The sequence below is a fragment of the Drosophila takahashii genome, chromosome 3L, assembly GCF_030179915.1.
Source record: "Drosophila takahashii strain IR98-3 E-12201 chromosome 3L, DtakHiC1v2, whole genome shotgun sequence".
Lineage (NCBI taxonomy): Eukaryota > Metazoa > Arthropoda > Insecta > Diptera > Drosophilidae > Drosophila > Drosophila takahashii.
Genome location: NC_091680.1, coordinates 9,241,096 through 9,257,437, shown reverse-complemented (window position 1 = coordinate 9,257,437; position 16,342 = coordinate 9,241,096). Strand labels below are relative to the sequence as shown.

The following is a 16,342-nucleotide window of genomic DNA, read 5'->3' as shown; positions in this document are numbered from 1 at the left end:
AATGCATATACTTTGTGGACAAGAGTAAAAAGAAAGTTATTTTTGACGTTTAAAACCAAATATCACAGTAGTCTTTTTAAAATAAAAATCACAAATAACTGTTATTTACGGTCCCTGGTATTTTTGTTTAAGGGTTGACATTTACAAAAATAAACTGATCTGTCCGAAGAAAAGGACAACATGTCAGCACAGGGTCACCATTAATCATATGAAAAATGAAAAGTGAACCCGCAATGTTCTTTGATGTTATTTTTGGTATGGGAGTCTAAACGGGGGAAGGGGTAAAACCAATTTTCTAAGAGGCAAAACATTACAAAAAAGTAATTTATAAAATGTATAATTAAAAATAGAAATATGAAAGAAAACAAATAAAATAGTATCTAAATTTTGCATTTTTGAAATATATAATGAATATTTTTAATGACGTTTAAATATATTCTGTTATACTTAATTATACGTTTCAAGACACCTGCTTTTCTTGACTTCCCCTTAACCCCTTTGACAACAATTGCCGGGCAAATCGCCATTCCATCATAATTAATTCTATTCATCAGTCTGTGTATCCATGCATCTAGCGATCTATTCAACCAGATAGATCAAAGTGTACAAACAAATCGAGAATCATTGCATAGACCAACATCCATCGCCCGGCTATTGAAAAAGTGCTAACAAAAGAAAAACTTGAAAAATATTCTCGTAGTTTGGTGTTATTAATTCATTTGCGTGATGCTAATGAATTGCCACACAGCAGTCGAGTGTATCCAGATCCAGAATACATGTGGTATCTTAAAAGTATCTATGGGATCTCTGATCTGCTTTGGAGACATTTTCGTTTGACTAGAGAAAGGGCCCCTAAGTAGAGAATCCCCCCTTTCACCACCCGTTTCCTGGCCGAAGAACCTCGAGCTATATCCCCTATAGCTTCCCCTAATCTTCTCGCTAGATCAACAAAGAGCACACGTACTAATTCCGTCATTCATTTGTACGTTAATTTGTACAACTTGTCGTCGTTTGCGTCGTCGTCCGTTTTTCGTTTCGTTTCGTTTGGTTCGTTTTCGTTTCGTATAAATGTGCGAGATTTCAAATAGAGCAAAATGTAGTTCAGATCTCTGGGTATATACACACACGGATATATGTACATATATGCAGTTAGCTGATAATGGGCAATCTCCATCCGAGTGTTGGCGAAGTAAATAGAGGTTCTTCGCCAGAACATGATCTTCCTAAGAGATCATCGCTCACAGGTCCATGCTAATGTCCACTAATTAAAAGAATTTCGAATTAGATTATCCTGGCCTTCGATGCAGTTCACCTCTCTGACTTCTTGTAGTGAATGTCCAAGGCCGATCACCGATGGTTATGTTGATAAAAAAGAGTGTGTACCCCGTACTCACAAAATAAAACAAGAAATTCCCTGGTTACCTTGTTTGCTCGGTGATATGTGCATATGTACCGATAAGGTGGGCCACTCGAAACCCTCGAATCCGAAATTCATTTTTCGCTGCCTGCGACATTTCAGAAATGCCGAAGCAAATAAGTTTTTAGAGACACATGGATATATGGATATGTATGTACTGGGTGTACCTATATGCAGCGATATATATAGAGGTGTCCGCCGTCGGTTCCTTGACAGCCTGACATCTCGTGATGGGCAACATTGTTGGAACTATTTGAACCAAGGAGAGTCAAATATACTTTTTTTTTTTTGGTTCGAAAATGCGTTCACCCACACATTGGGATACATTTTCGCCTTGTCTTTCCATTGTTGCACTGGGCAGGAAAAGGGGGTGGACCTCTGGCCAAGAGGGGGTCAACCTGGGTATAATTTATGACGCTCGAACACGTTTCGTGGAGGACTCCGAATGGGAATGACGTTTCCGCCTTAGAATCTATCTATCCATCCCACCATCCATCTATATATTCTGTGTGCTCGCTGAGTTATTTCTCTATGGCTTTCGGATTTTCTCCTGCCCACCGCTTCCTAGTTCTTCTTCATGTCACATGATGACAGGCGACAGATTCGCTGTTTTCGTTCTATTTCGTTCGAAGAAATACAGTTTTTGGGTCCCTCCACTTGTACTGGCTGCATATATATCCCTCTGTTCTGGTCTGCGGCATTTCTGGGCCCTGACTCACCGCCAAAATGGCCAAAATAGTACGAATCCCCTTGGCTTAGGGTGCCTTCAAATTTGGTTAATTTATTTTGATTCGAAGCGCTTTGTAGTTGATCAGTTGTTGATCTCATCGAAGGTTGGCGACGGAACTATCTTGGTTCATTAGCACCCAGGAAGGTCAGTGGGTGATGGGGCAGACGAAAGGTCATTGAATGTCGTGATCAGGGTTAGTGTAGAAGTTATGTTAAAGCGATTGCACATCTAATTAATTTCTATCTGGGAAATAAATATTTTGAAAATTTCTTAAAAAGTTATAATTTTAACAGAAAGTGAATAATGTTAATTGTGATATTAAATATGTATTCAAATAAGCCAATTCAAACAATTAATTTGTAGATTTAAGTTAAATTGATGCATTGTATTTTTTTAATTTCATTGATATAATTACCTACTACTTCCACTATTTCCACTTTTAATGTGTAGGACGTGCTTAGCCTGAATAATCTCGTTAGAATGCAAATAAAACCCATTTAAATATTTTGAAAGTACATATTTCGCATTTTTATGTACATACATACATAAATAATATTGCAATTGGGTTAATGACATTTTACGTTTAGACATTCCATGTTTAAAATAAACAAATATGGCACCTAAAACTCATTTTCTCCTAATAAAATAATGGTTACAAACGATGTACTTATACTTGGTAGAACGCGCACCAACTGAATGAGTTTGCAAAATGATGTCAATAAAAACTATTAAAATAGGTTCGATGAGCACTTTTCGTATTTTAATTATTTTGTTTACGCCAGGCAATTAATTGAGTGTGAGCTCTTATCAGCTTTGATGCTTTTTGCTCCGTTCTAATCGAAGAATATTGAGTTCCATTTAATACCACTACTTATTCGCCACCTGGGGGATGCTAACCTTCATTCCCTCCCAACTGTGATGACCAATTTCAAGGCGCTCTAATTTTCTCCTCCGCCTCCGCTCCTTCATAAATCGTTAGTGTGCAAAATATTCTCGGTTTTCGCGGGGTTCTCTGTTCTCTATTCTCGTTTCTACAATTTCGTGTTTATTTATACAAATTACAGCGAAGAAATAGGGGGAAAGAATAACAACTACAAAAAACAAACAAAAATTTCCACACATTAAAAAGGTTTTCATAGCTATGAAATCAACTCACGTGAGCGCTGCTGGCGTCGACGTCGCCGCAAAATACATGTTAGAAATAATAACAGAAAAAAAAAATAAATCGCAAAAAAAATACAACCGAAATAGTGAAAAATAAAGAAACTCGCGAATGGCAGATAAATCAGAGAGGGAGAGCAAGAGAAGAACAGAACCTAAAAACATTGAAATGAACACTATAGTTGCCGCAGTGCCAAAGATACAGCTACAGATACATCTACAGCTGCGGCCAAAGATACAGATACAGACAGAGATACTCGTATTCGTACAACCACAAACGTCAGCGTTTTTGTTCCATTGACGTAATAGCCAGGCAGAGCTGAAAAAAATCAGCACTTTTGCATGAGTAAATTGAAATGAAACAAAATAAATAAAAATTCAGCCAGAGGCACACAGGCCGGCTCGCCAGCGATCTCTCAGATACTCCGGTCGTCCGCGAGATACTTTTTGAGAGAGTCGCGCGAGAGCCGCAATATCGAAATGTGAACTTTGAGACGCAGTGGAAAATGCCAAAAGTTTTGCACGAGTATGGGTGAGCGGGCAAATGATTAGAAGGCAATTAGAAGCATTACACTGAGAGAACAGTCAGGAAATATGAACTTTTATTACGCAAATTCTGTTTCACATGCGATAAATTTAAAACAATTATTTTAAATACTTTTAAAAATGGAGTAATTATTTATTTAAATAGATTTTAGATTTATGTTTAATAATTATTATGTGATCCTTATAAAAAGCTTTGTTACTTGAATGTATTGATATTACAGATTTGTAGATTTTTTTCGCAGTGTACAGACTGAGCTTTAGGCGGCATGGCAAGGAAGAGAGTAACCAAACTAAAGCTTAATACCAAGCTTAGTATCTCTCTGTTTTAGTTATATTTTCATAAATATCAGCCAATATTTTGCTTTATTTTTTTAAGTTGCGCGCGCTGAACGAAAAAGTTTGCCAAAAATAAAAAAGCCAAAACACGCGGGCAGAAAAGAGAGCGAAATCGCACAGTGGGAGAACCATTTTCTAAGCTCAAGCGTTTTTGTATCTGTGTATTCGAGCATACTTTGTATCTGTATCTGTGAGTTTGCCCTTAGCCGCTCTCTCTCTCCGTACTGAATCTCTCTCATTTTAGGCGGCGTGTTTCTACATTTTTACACTTTGCAACGAAACGAGCGCGTGTGCCAGTCAGAAGTTAGTTGAACATTCAGCGCCACAAAAGCCACACTAAAAACATAATAAATCAAGAAGAAAAAATTCAAATTAATTCAAAAGTTGTAATCAGAAAAAATTGTCAAAAATCAGTGACCAAAGGCGGAGATAAACTATAATGAAAGCTCTAAAATTAGCTAAAAACCTAAAAATCTTAAGCAAAAAGCACGTGTCACTGCCAGGCAGTTGAAAAAGTGTACAGTTTAAAACCAATTGATGTGTATTTTAAAAACCAAAAAACTAGCGCGTGTTTGTAAGTTTGTCTGCTTGTATATATATCTATATACATGTGTATATTTTTTGTGGGAAATGTGAGTGTAATGTTCATAGTGCAAAAAGCATTGTAAAACAAACAGAAACAACAATCAGCTGACTTGCGCGCACTCTCTCCCGCCGCTCTAAATCTCTATCTCTCTGACTCTCCACCATTTCACTCTCTCTCTGTCTCCCTCTCTTATACGGGAAATGCATCTCAGCTTTGTGTAGAGTCGGCCCCACTTCCGCATCCTCTTTCCGCCGCCTCTTTCTCTTTCCCACTTTTCGGCGACCTTTCGAACTTCGAAATTCGGTTTTTCGTAGGCGCTTGTCACATGCGCTTTGCGTCGACAGCGACGCCGGCAGAGCGGCCACAACTACACCCACAATATCGCACGAATCGAGCCGAGCGCAGCCGAATCGTATTTTTACAGTAAAAACAGCAGCACACGTTAAAACACTCACACGTCGAGCGTCGTTCGTTGAGATACAAACGCACGGATACGCGGATACCAGAAAACGCACCGCATAAACGGTACAACTAAAAAGAAAATTCTATCCTCTCAAGAAAAAAGATCAGCATAAGGATAATACACACCCTTAAAAATCAAATTAAATCACCTATAAAGAAAGCCAATATCATAATAAATAAATTCAAATAAAAATCCTTAATCCTCGGTGCGTTTGTGTGTGTTTTGGTGTTGTTGTTCGCGTTTCTGTTGTCAACATTTTTCATCGATTTTCCCTGTCGGGCGCTCGTCGTTTTTCGCCTACTCTCTCGCCGTCTCTCTCTCGCCGCCACCCACTCACCCATAACTATACCTAAAATTCTCCAAAAAAAAGAACACAAAAATAAAAAATAATAGCTGCTGCAGCGTCTTCTTCTTCACCAAAATCTGCCATCTCTGTCGCACGCCGGGCGACCAACTATTGCAAATGCCATATTAGTGCTTTATAACTGTACAATAAGATATCACATACCTACAAAATATACATATACATATGTATATAGAATAGAGAATATATATAGAAAGCCAAGCAGAACTCTAACCAAAAAGCAATTGATTTTATTTTTAGTGCCGCCACAAAAATAAAAATAAAAAACGAGAATCGAAAAAGCCTAACAACAAATTTCAGCGTTAAACGTTTTTGAAACTGAAAACTGTCAACAAAAAAAAAAAACACCGAGGAGAAACAAAATAGAAAAGCCACAGCAAAATAAAATACTGCGACTAGAGAAAACCAAACGCATTCGGCATTTGCAGCAGGAAAAGCGCTATAAAAATAGCTTAATTAGCCAATGAAACAACAAATTCAATTACACAAAAATAAACCTAACAAAAAGTAACCAAAAAGTCAGCGAAACGTACTTTTTAACAGCCACATGAATTAGTTTTTAACGAAAAAACAAACACATCCAACATTTCTTGTTGTACTCGCAAAAGTTGTTGTTAAAACATAAAAATATTGTTGAATGAATTCGCGGTGCCTTTATTTATAGCCAGCATAACAAAAATCCAACACAAAAGTAATAATATACAAATATATCTATATACATCTCTAAATATATAAAAAGAATATCGCTGTAAAAATCTATAGAGAAAGTTCGTATATATATAGACAAAGCAATAAAAAGTAACGGGAAACGTGCAATATTTTCAAAGGTTTAATTAAATTAATTTCGATTGTGATCCAAAAACCTAACAACATATAAAACTAAACTAAGCAACCAAATCAAAATATCCAACCAAGTGAGATACAAATTTCGTTCGTTATAAATTAAATAATTGATTAATTGTTATTGTTGTGAGATTAACATCATTATAACTATTGTTGTTGCAAAAATACCAATAAAAAAAGAAAACGAAAAATAACTAAACAAGGCGAAAGCAAACTGCAGGCCAGTATAAAACCCGCAACGAGACACTTTTTGGTTCGTGTATAATCACAAAATTTCGGAAATTTTTATGAAAAAATGAGCGACAGGGAGCGATCGTCCCCAACACTGATCGAAACTGGTTTAAAAAACTTAATTGGCGGCCGTGATGGTAACTATCCACTGATCAGCGGCATTAATGGTGAGTAGAGAGCACAACCGAGTAGTAAAAATAGGTTTTCTAATAAAAAACCCAATTGAAGCATTTCAAAAATAGTATGTACTAAAGAAAACATTACCCGCAAGTGCTGGCAATCTGCTAGCACTTGAAAACTTCCAAAAAAAAACGACTCAAAGCCACATCAAAACCTAAAAAAAGGAAAGTCATAAAATACGAATTATTCTGTGATTGGGTCATCGCACGTCCGGAAATATGCAAAATAGTGGGGGGAATAGGGGAAGCTTTTGGGGTGGCAGGCAGAAGATTTGGACACGTTTCGTATAACCCAAATCCAAATTAATGGCAAAATAATGTTTAAAATAAAACCGAAACATTTTTCATGTCTTCCCAAACATAAATCAATTTGATGGCTGTGGGAGTGGGTTTTATTTGGGGGATGGTTTCGGCAAAAGATGACCCATTTGTGGAGCCACTTCCAGTGCTTTTCATTAGGGCAGTAATGCAAGTACCTATCCATCTATCTATCTATCTATCGGATTATGTCGAAGTACGCATCGAATCAAAATTGATAAGGCTATTAACCCACAAGTGAAGGCGAGAGGGTGGGGTGGAAAACGAGCTGGGGGTTGTCACAAGGTTAAAGTGTACACAGTGCGGAACATGGTCAAGTCAACCGAGTGTCGCATGTAGCACTCGTGGCTGTGGGGTCATTGAAGTACATTGAACGTGGGCTGACCCCGCCCAGATCCGCCTCGATTAACCCCCTCCCATCCCCTTCACAAATGCCGGACACCGAGACAGTGTTATCAATGCCTTAACCCATTGAGCAATCTGGGACAGCAATCGAACTTTTATATATAATTAGTTTTTAGTGTCTGTAGGAATGTTTTTGGGTTAAATGCTTGACATTTTGGTGGGCTTTTAATGGAATTTTTTCGGAAGTGATTGGATTTTTTATTGGGTACTTAATAAATTACATTGAGCACCTTTTGTAATTATTTTATTGAGTCTACTTTTTTAACTTTAAAAAAAACAAGAGAGAACGCTATAGTCGGGTGCCCCGACTATCAGATACCCGTTACTCAGCTAAAGGGAGTGCGAAAGAGATGGAGAAAAACTTTGATCCGCCGTAACTTTTTAACGAATGGTCCGATTTAAAAAATTTTTTCTACATTTCGATAGGTATTGATAAACACAATAAAACTGCATTTTTACTTTTCCAAAATATTGAAATTTTTAAAATCGTATATAAGCGATTGTGGGCGTTAGAGGGGGCGTGGCACCCTTTTGAAACAAACTTGCGCTGCGTAGGAACGCCTAGAATCTGCATGCAAAATGTCAATCTTCTAGCTTTTATAGTTTCCGAGATCTCAGCGTTCATACAGACAGACAGACGGACAGACAGACGGACAGACGGACAGACGGACAGACGGACAGACGGACAGACGGACAGACGGACATGGCTAGATCGACTCGGCTAGTGATCCCGATCAAGAATATATATAGTTTATAGGGTCGGAAACGCTTCCTTCTACCTGTTACATACTTTTGCACGAATCTAATATACCCTTTTACTCTACGAGTAACGGGTATAAAAATTATAACAGTTCAAAATTATAAATTTTAAAAATCTTAAAATATATAACTTCATTTAGTTTAATCAATATTACTTAAAATTTAAAATTTGTTTCTTCCCTTGAAGGGAAATGAAAATCCTTTATGAAGTCCTTTGATTTCTGCGGGTACCATTTATCTATCATCCCAAGGCCGTCGTTTATCTTACTTTTCTGCAATTGTTATCCACTTTTCATTGCATTTCAATTGCAATTTCTTTTTCCAAACAATTACACAGCAATTTTGCAGCACCATCTTGCTGTCTGCACTTTCAGCACACCCACACTTTAACCCGTTTAAATCTGTTCCAAGACATTTGCATAAGAAAGGAATTGGTCTTGACCAGCATATGGCTTCGAAAAAAAAGGAAACCCATCTCTGGGAACCAATTCGATTCAGAAAGCATTTTAATTCTCTTATTTTTGCCATTTTTGTGTGCTGTTGCATTTTTTTTTATTTTTTGCTGGTTCCACATCAGCCCCGCCCACCGAGGAACGCCCACTTGGCCGGCGGCAACGTAACCAGAAATCAATAGCATAAAAGCAGAACGAGAAAATTCCATTAAAAAGTGTCATAATCGGTCAGCATAATGAAAAGCAGGCCCAAGTCTCCCCTTTCATTTGGCTCTCGAGTTGTTTCCATAAATCAATAAGCGGAAACCCGAGCACTCACTTGTGGAAAACCTTTTCCGTCTGGCTAAAAGTTTTGTATTTTATATTTTAATTTATTGTAGCACAGGTTTTAAGGCAACCCACTTACTTTTTTTTAGTTGAGCTAGTTTTTTGTTTTATTTTTTCTGTACCTCTTATCATCCAAGCGTTGTCGTGTGTTAACAAGCATTTGATTACCGCATTAAAAAAAGGAAAAATACGCTTTATAAAACACACTAGTTAAATACGGCAAAATAAACATCGGAAAAGAGGGTGAAACAGGCTGATAAGCTACAGATAGCCAGGGGCAAGTGTGAAGAGCGTTGGGTACACTGAACCAAATTGTTATAATTTTGTAATATATCTCTATAAAAAAAGTTTAAATTGTAAGGCCCAAAAGTTTTCACGATGACTATTGAATATCTTTTTCCATAATAATAAAATTGAAAATAAATATTAAAAAGGAAGCAAACTACTGAAAAAGTATATTCAATTGCAACCAATAACTTATTTTATGTGACTTAAAAACTATCTTATTTTTACCAGTGTAACTGGACAAATTGAGAGGGACGCAGGGTGAAATCAAGTGAGCGATAAGCTGCACTAAACTAAAAAATCTTACATGATCAAACTGCCGAAGGGGCGGAGATAAGATTGGACTTAGTTGCAAAGAAAAGGAGTCGTTCGCCTGGCACAAATCACTTGTCAGCCCACATAAATTCTTCGAGTGTAAGACAATAAAAGCAAAAAGCCAACAGCTGCGTGTGCCGCCGTCGAGTACAAAGCTCAAAAGTTGGTTTAGTTCCTCTGATAAGCGAAGGCATTTGATTTGTATCTAGCTGATGAGCTGGTGATCCAATTCAAAGTCGGATGAGTCGCCGGTTTCGAGGGGATTTATTCGCCCGATTCCAGTTGTATCCAAGGCGACCTCTTAAGAACTAGTTTCTTATTCAAATTTATGGGCATTGTCAAGTTAATCAAATTACAGAAGGGTAAATGTCTCAAGAGATGTATAAGATTTACCAACAGAATGTTGTATTATCATCACTAATGATGGTTGAAACCTTCGTTAAAATTATAAATCACAACAATCTTTCGAATTCTTTTCTTAAATCATTTAAAAAAAAATCCTTCCTTTCCTACATATTTTTAAAGCAAAATAACAATGGAACGGCTCTCCTTAGAATAAGTATAATATTTATGAAAATGTTATCAGGACATCCCAAAATGCCAAGCAAAATCACTTAGCCTGTTTAATATTTAACCAATCCAATTTTATATTCATTTCGCTCAGTTAAGCAAACTTTAAAGTGAAACATAATTGCCTGCCGTCACCTTTATGACGTACAATTGAATTATGAAAGCAAATGAATGCATTATTTCAAGTGGAATTTAAAATGCTATCTGCAAACGCCATGTGTCTCGGTCTCGTTCTATAACCACGCTGTCTTTGTCGAGCTGATGGGCAATTATATTTTATTCGATTTGCATGTCAATGTTGCATAAAACGAAGCGCCGGCAATTGGCATAAATAAATGACAGCTCGAATTGTTGTTTGACCGAGTAAACAAGTGGCAGGGATTGACTATCTCCTTTTGCCTCCCCATCATTATTGATTGCAAATTAGCAGCTAATCATTAATCTAGAATTTTTTTCCAATGACATAATCTCCGCAAGGCATCGTGTGTGAGTGTCGTCAATTGATAAAGTCAAAGCCAAAGTGAATCCATGTTTAGGTAATCACATCGATTACCCATGCATTTGGGTTGCATTTTGCATGCCTGTCAGCCACCTGCGAAGATGCAGATTAAAATGCATCAAACTGTGAACGGTGAAGATTGCTTGAAAATCCGGCTTTGCCCTTTGGAAAAGTTCTACCAAACTCATTGATTCATTGACTTGGCTCTATGCAATTAAAACTTTTAATTGAAAAAGCCCACGTTGAATGGTGTGCAAATCTCAAGATAGCAAGAAAAAACATGCATGTGTTTTTGCCATTTTAATTAAGCGAGATGTGTGAAAAGCTCATACTAGAAATATCAAACAAAAGTGGCTACAAAGTGTGAAAAATATTTTCATAAATATATATGCGCTCGGGCAAGAAATGCAGCGGGGGAAAACTAAAAACTGAGCAGGGAAAAATGCTGGCGTGTGAATTTGTCATGCCAGGCAGCTGGTGGTAATTTTTTCGTTGTTCCCACAAATTGCGGTCAAACAATATGTTTGCCATGGCTATTTTTGAAAAGATCGCGATGCGTATCAAAGTCGCATATCTGCAGCATTATCTATATATCTGGTTTAAGGTGTGAGTGGAAATGTTTAATCAATTTTCGCTGACTTGCCATTTAAAAAAGCAAAGTAGGAAATTATTCGCTGGCATTTGGCCATGCCAACCTTTCTGTATCATCCGCAGCAAGGACGTCGGCAACTTTTTGTACCTGGCGAAGGCAGCCATTCACGAAAAAAAAGAAAAAGAGGAGAGTAGAAGGAAAATGGCTGAAAAAAAGGAATCAAATTAAGGTTAAATACCACAAAGCGAGCGAACACTCACACACGCGCTTGCAGAATGGTAACTTAAATCCGAAACTAACACACGGACAACTAGACGTATACGTATTATCCTCTTGGCGGCGCCTGAAAGCAGGCAACACTTTTTGGCATTTGCCGCCCGCCGACTTCGGCTTCAGTTTTGTTGAGTTCAGGTGCACTGCAAGAAAATGGGAAATGGTTTTTAAATTTTAACATGTAACAGGTAGAATAAAAGTATTTAAATTTATTTTCAGAAATTTTTATTTCAAAATTCAAAAAAAAAATTATTTGAAATTGCCAAAGAATATTCAGATTTATTTTCGGTGTTCTGAAAAATATGCTTTTGATTTTAATAATGTATTTTTCATTTTCCCCAAACCCTTTTATCCCATAAAAATCTTTTTACTAAAGGGATCCTTAAGTAAACATTTTTTTATGTGCTCTTTAAGTTGCTTGTAGGCGTTGCCACCGGAATTTCTGTTGGCAAAATGATGGACAACAACAAGAACCCGAGTGGCACACAAAACAAACTGGCAGGAAGTTGGAAAACAGTCACGAAAGCCAGGCAGCAAAATTGAGCACTAAAAATAACAATAGCAACAGCAACAGCAACACACACACCGACAAGAGGCACTAAAACATTCACAGTTCGTGCAACATTAATAACAAAATCCATAAATGAAATAATGTTGACTTCATTTGTTTGCCCCAATGACGTCAAAAAGGACAAAAAGAAAAATAGAAATGGAAAACAAAAATGGGGGAAGGAAGCAGTGAAATGGGAAATAGAAATGGCAACACAGAAATAAAAGTTCGCGAAATGCCGAAAAATCGACAAAATACAAAAGGGAAGTAACCCTCCTTTGGCGGCGCACACAAGAGACACACAGACCCATATAGAGTTTTGATACCCCCGATACGCCAGCATTGCACAGATTTCCACCGAGGAATGTCCTGTCGTCCTTTCCCGTTTGCCACCCCCTTGTTCGCCCCATGAATTGAACATGTGTTGGTTGTAAACAGGAAGCAGCAGCAGCAGAAGCCGAAGCAGCTGGGGCCTCAAAAAAAAAAAATACTCGTATACGAAGAATGTTTTGCCACGATATATCCCCCAAGATCCCCCTTTCGTAGCCCCGCTTTCAAAGCCCCGTACGATATTCCTGACTGGTTCTGCTTCTTGCTTTTAGCCAGGCGTAGCATGTTGCAAATGTCAAAGTAGCAAAACCCGGAAATTCGAAGGACATGTTCGAAATACGACGCCCACACACTCAGTGGGTGGAACAGAGAGACAGAGAGAAAAATCGCTGGAGACAAGTCTCCAAAAAGCAGGAGACATGCGCAGAGACTCTCTGAGAAAATCTCTCGGCGATTCACTTACGTTTTTGTTTTCATTTTGTCTCGTAATTGTTATTGTCTTTTATGAGCCGGTAATGCTAGCTTCGGTACTCTCTTCTCTCGTTTTCCCCCATTTTTCCTAAGCCCACCTCCCACCGCCTCATTTGCCAGGAAAATGTAAGCCAAACTAAAGCATCTTAAGCCAAGTTAGCGTCTTGCTGTTTCAACTAACACTAAGAAAACAAGAGAGCTTTGCCTTAGGCCCCTCATGCTTTATTTTTTCTTTGCCCCTGGCGGAAAGCGTGCTTAAATTGTTAAGACTGGCTCTTTGATTAGTTGAACTCAATCACGAGTTTCAGTTTAACAACTAACAAAAAATAAAGAAAAAAATAAAATATTGGGCAAACAAAGTTGGCCATTTAGCGTTTAATAAAGTGAGACACGAGGCAATATTTCGGTGCTGTGATGAAATTGCAGCTATGTCTGCGAATGCGTAATTTGGAGTCAAGGTTTAGGAAATGAAAGTATTGATAAATATTTAATATTTTAATGCCTGGACAAAACTATAAACAAACCTAAACCGATTACAAACCTACCCCCTTAAATTCAACCCCATTTCAAGGTTATTTATATAGGGTTTTGTAATAAGTATAAGCTTAATCATACGCACTGTTGTCACCCAGATCTTGACATTTGACAAATTACCCCCGTTGAGATTATTTAAATGTATAAATATACACAGCACACTATCAGAGGCACATAAAACGGATTTTTCCAAGCACATTTTCCTAATCAGTTTTCTCGCGGGTCAACAAAAATCACACATTTACCTTAGCTTTTCCTCTAGCATAATCAGTTTTTTTCGCCTTGCTGACGTAGTTCCGACCGCTGATCATGTGCTGAACGATGAGCACTAAAGTAGAAAAAAACAAAAAAAGAACTATGAAAAAAACGAAAGAAAAAATCTGCAAAAGAAAGCGTGAAAAATGATTTGAAATAAACATTCTGAACTGAGGGAAAATAGTAAACATTTTTATATTTCTCAGTGCCTAAAATGATTTGCTTTTGGGAAAATGGGCAGATCCAAAAAAAGCAAAGAAACTAAAATTAGCTAACGAAATAAATGAAAATTGCTGCAACAAGTAATTGCAATTTGGAGCGTCTTGGCAGACAGCCTCCCTCCGCCGCCCCACCGAAAAAACATCCATTAGCTTAATTTACCTTTTAAAATTGTTTTCATTCTCTGCATATCTTTTGCCATTCGCTCGTTTTATTTTTAATTGCACAAGAATATTTTTGGAAAATTTGCCTTGCCACATAGAATGTGTGTTTCTAGTTGGGTTGTTCTTTCAATTAGTTTTTCAATTTTGGGGGCGTCTGCTGACGCAATTATCAATTGTTTCCAGATAACTTAAAATACGTTTTCTGTTTTATTTTATTTAAACCTTTTTTCAACTTATTGCTACTTTAAATATTTTTAGCCGTTCTGTCCTTGGCAACTGCGATAAGGTTTTGCAGATGACCTTAATTTGTGCAAAAAAAAGCCAAAAAACAAACACTAAAGACGGGAAAATGATCGATATCAAGGTTATTTGGTCTTTCACTTTTGTTATGGCTCATTCGGTGCGCTAGCTTGCGGATCAAAGGGGTTAGCATTCAATAATTCTTATCACTTTCGCCTAGGAATTGCATTTTTACCGCCTCGTTTATGACTGGGACTGTTGATATGGCTAACAGCCTTCTAGGAATTACTTAAGAGTTCTTCATATTTGTATATATATTAACTCATATAGCAAATAACCTGATCGTGCTATGAACATTCCTAGATTACCCTTAACTTGACACGAGTGAAACTTCCTGAAAATTATGATAGATTCAATTATTTGATATTTATTGGTCTGATATAATTGTGGCCCTCTTTTACGCTTATCTCCCCCTTTTTTAATAACACATACACACATCGATCTTAATAATCTCACTTGCTGGAATTGAAATTTTATTTGTTTTCCTGGCTCATTTGTCATAGAGACTTCTTTTGTCAGCGGCTTTTGTTGCACAAACAATTTAAAGTCCCTTGGATATTGACAGTCTGTAGATATATGTACTTTATCAATAAATGTTTATGATAAGTCAAATCGCAGGAGTTGCAATTTTTATCGCACAAAATCGATATCAAGCCAGATTCACAGACATTCGGGGGCTAGTGAAGAGATATTATAAATAATTTGGCTATTGGCTTGCAGTTTATTTTTCAATTTGGGCTATGTGTATAATGCGATTCTATAAACAGGGGATTATAAGTCATAAGGGGTATGTGTTATCGCTGAAGGAAGTACTAAAAAAGATTATTTCAATCGATATCAATATGTTTTTGTCGCTCTTTCTATTATTTATTTATTTATATCCTTGGCTCCCTGCTCTGTCATCTTTCCCCAATGTCAAAACACTATCAACTTTAATGCTTCTGAGAACCCTTGTCAGTTTCTTGCCCTGAACACGCATCCCTAACCAAAGCTCTTTACAAATGTGTATCCAATCTCAATTATTGCTGAATTGCTCTACTTTCGATCATTCCCTCATGTTTTCAATAAAAATTTGTGTGGCAGCGAGGGGGTTGTAAAAAATTGATTAGTTTATAACGAAGGCAAATTGAGCTTTAATTTGTTTTGAGTGGGTCTGAGTAACTTAGCCCTATGTGCGTGACTAAAGTTGCGATTGTAGTGGCGCTTACGTTGTTGTATATAAGGTCATCATGTGGGCCGCTTAAGGGGGAGGGGCCAGTAAATATGGTCAAGCTGAGTCAGGTCAAAGCAACAATTTGTTGGCCATTAAGCTAAGGACTGCACAGGGAGTGCAAGTCGAGACATTAGTTGGGGGGGCTTTCGATTAAATATTTAAAGCGCAGCCCATATATAGAGCACAGTACTGCGTAGAAACTGGGTAGCTTAACTAATGACTAGTTACTCATTTTCTAGCCACGGAATAATAAATAAATAATTACCACTTGGGTATGAATGAAACACTTGATGTTAAATGGATATTACTCCCAGATCGGACCATCAAAAAGTTATGAGCAAAAATTGAAACATTGATTGAGATTTTTTAAGAAGAACTTCTATGTTTTTTACCACATTTTAATGACATATCTTGACTTATATTTGGCATCTCACCCTTATCTCCTGGGTGATACTTTTTCAGTACTTTTCCCATCATTGGCTCATTTCAAATCGAACCAAAACGGGGGAATGCGAGTCATTATAATAGTTCTCTATCGCATCGGTGTTCTTTGTTGGCCTGCTCTGCAATTAGTTTGGCTTGCATTCGCTTGACATTTTGCCTGGCCCATAGCACCACTTATATACCCCTTCGATCTGTGCCTTCCTGCCACTCT

The 16,342-nt window shown here is 37.4% G+C and overlaps 1 protein-coding gene and 1 long non-coding RNA gene across 8 annotated transcripts in view; one reads left to right on the top strand and one right to left on the bottom strand.

Moving 5' to 3' along the window:
* Positions 1–16,342, top strand: part of Pdp1 (PAR-domain protein 1) — a 64,101-nt gene that overhangs the window by 8,380 nt on the left and 39,379 nt on the right. The window contains exons 1-2 of one of the 7 annotated variants that reach the window (XM_070215990.1): positions 4,490–4,764; positions 5,844–6,844. The exons of 2 other annotated variants lie outside the window; for them this stretch is intronic. In XM_070215990.1, the coding sequence (XP_070072091.1) occupies positions 6,742–6,844 (103 nt within the window). In that variant the 5' untranslated portion in view covers positions 4,490–4,764; positions 5,844–6,741. Of the gene's footprint in view, positions 1–4,489; positions 4,765–5,209; positions 6,845–16,342 lie in introns of those variants that run through there. 4 more of the 7 variants (XM_070215991.1, XM_070215995.1, XM_070215989.1 and 1 more) reach the window with 4 other exon arrangements.
* LOC138913167 (uncharacterized) lies at positions 11,221–15,114 on the bottom strand. The gene is made up of 3 exons (XR_011418812.1): positions 14,173–15,114; positions 11,639–11,794; positions 11,221–11,583 (listed from the first exon to the last, which is right to left on the bottom strand). It is a non-coding gene; the product is annotated as an uncharacterized lncRNA (long non-coding RNA).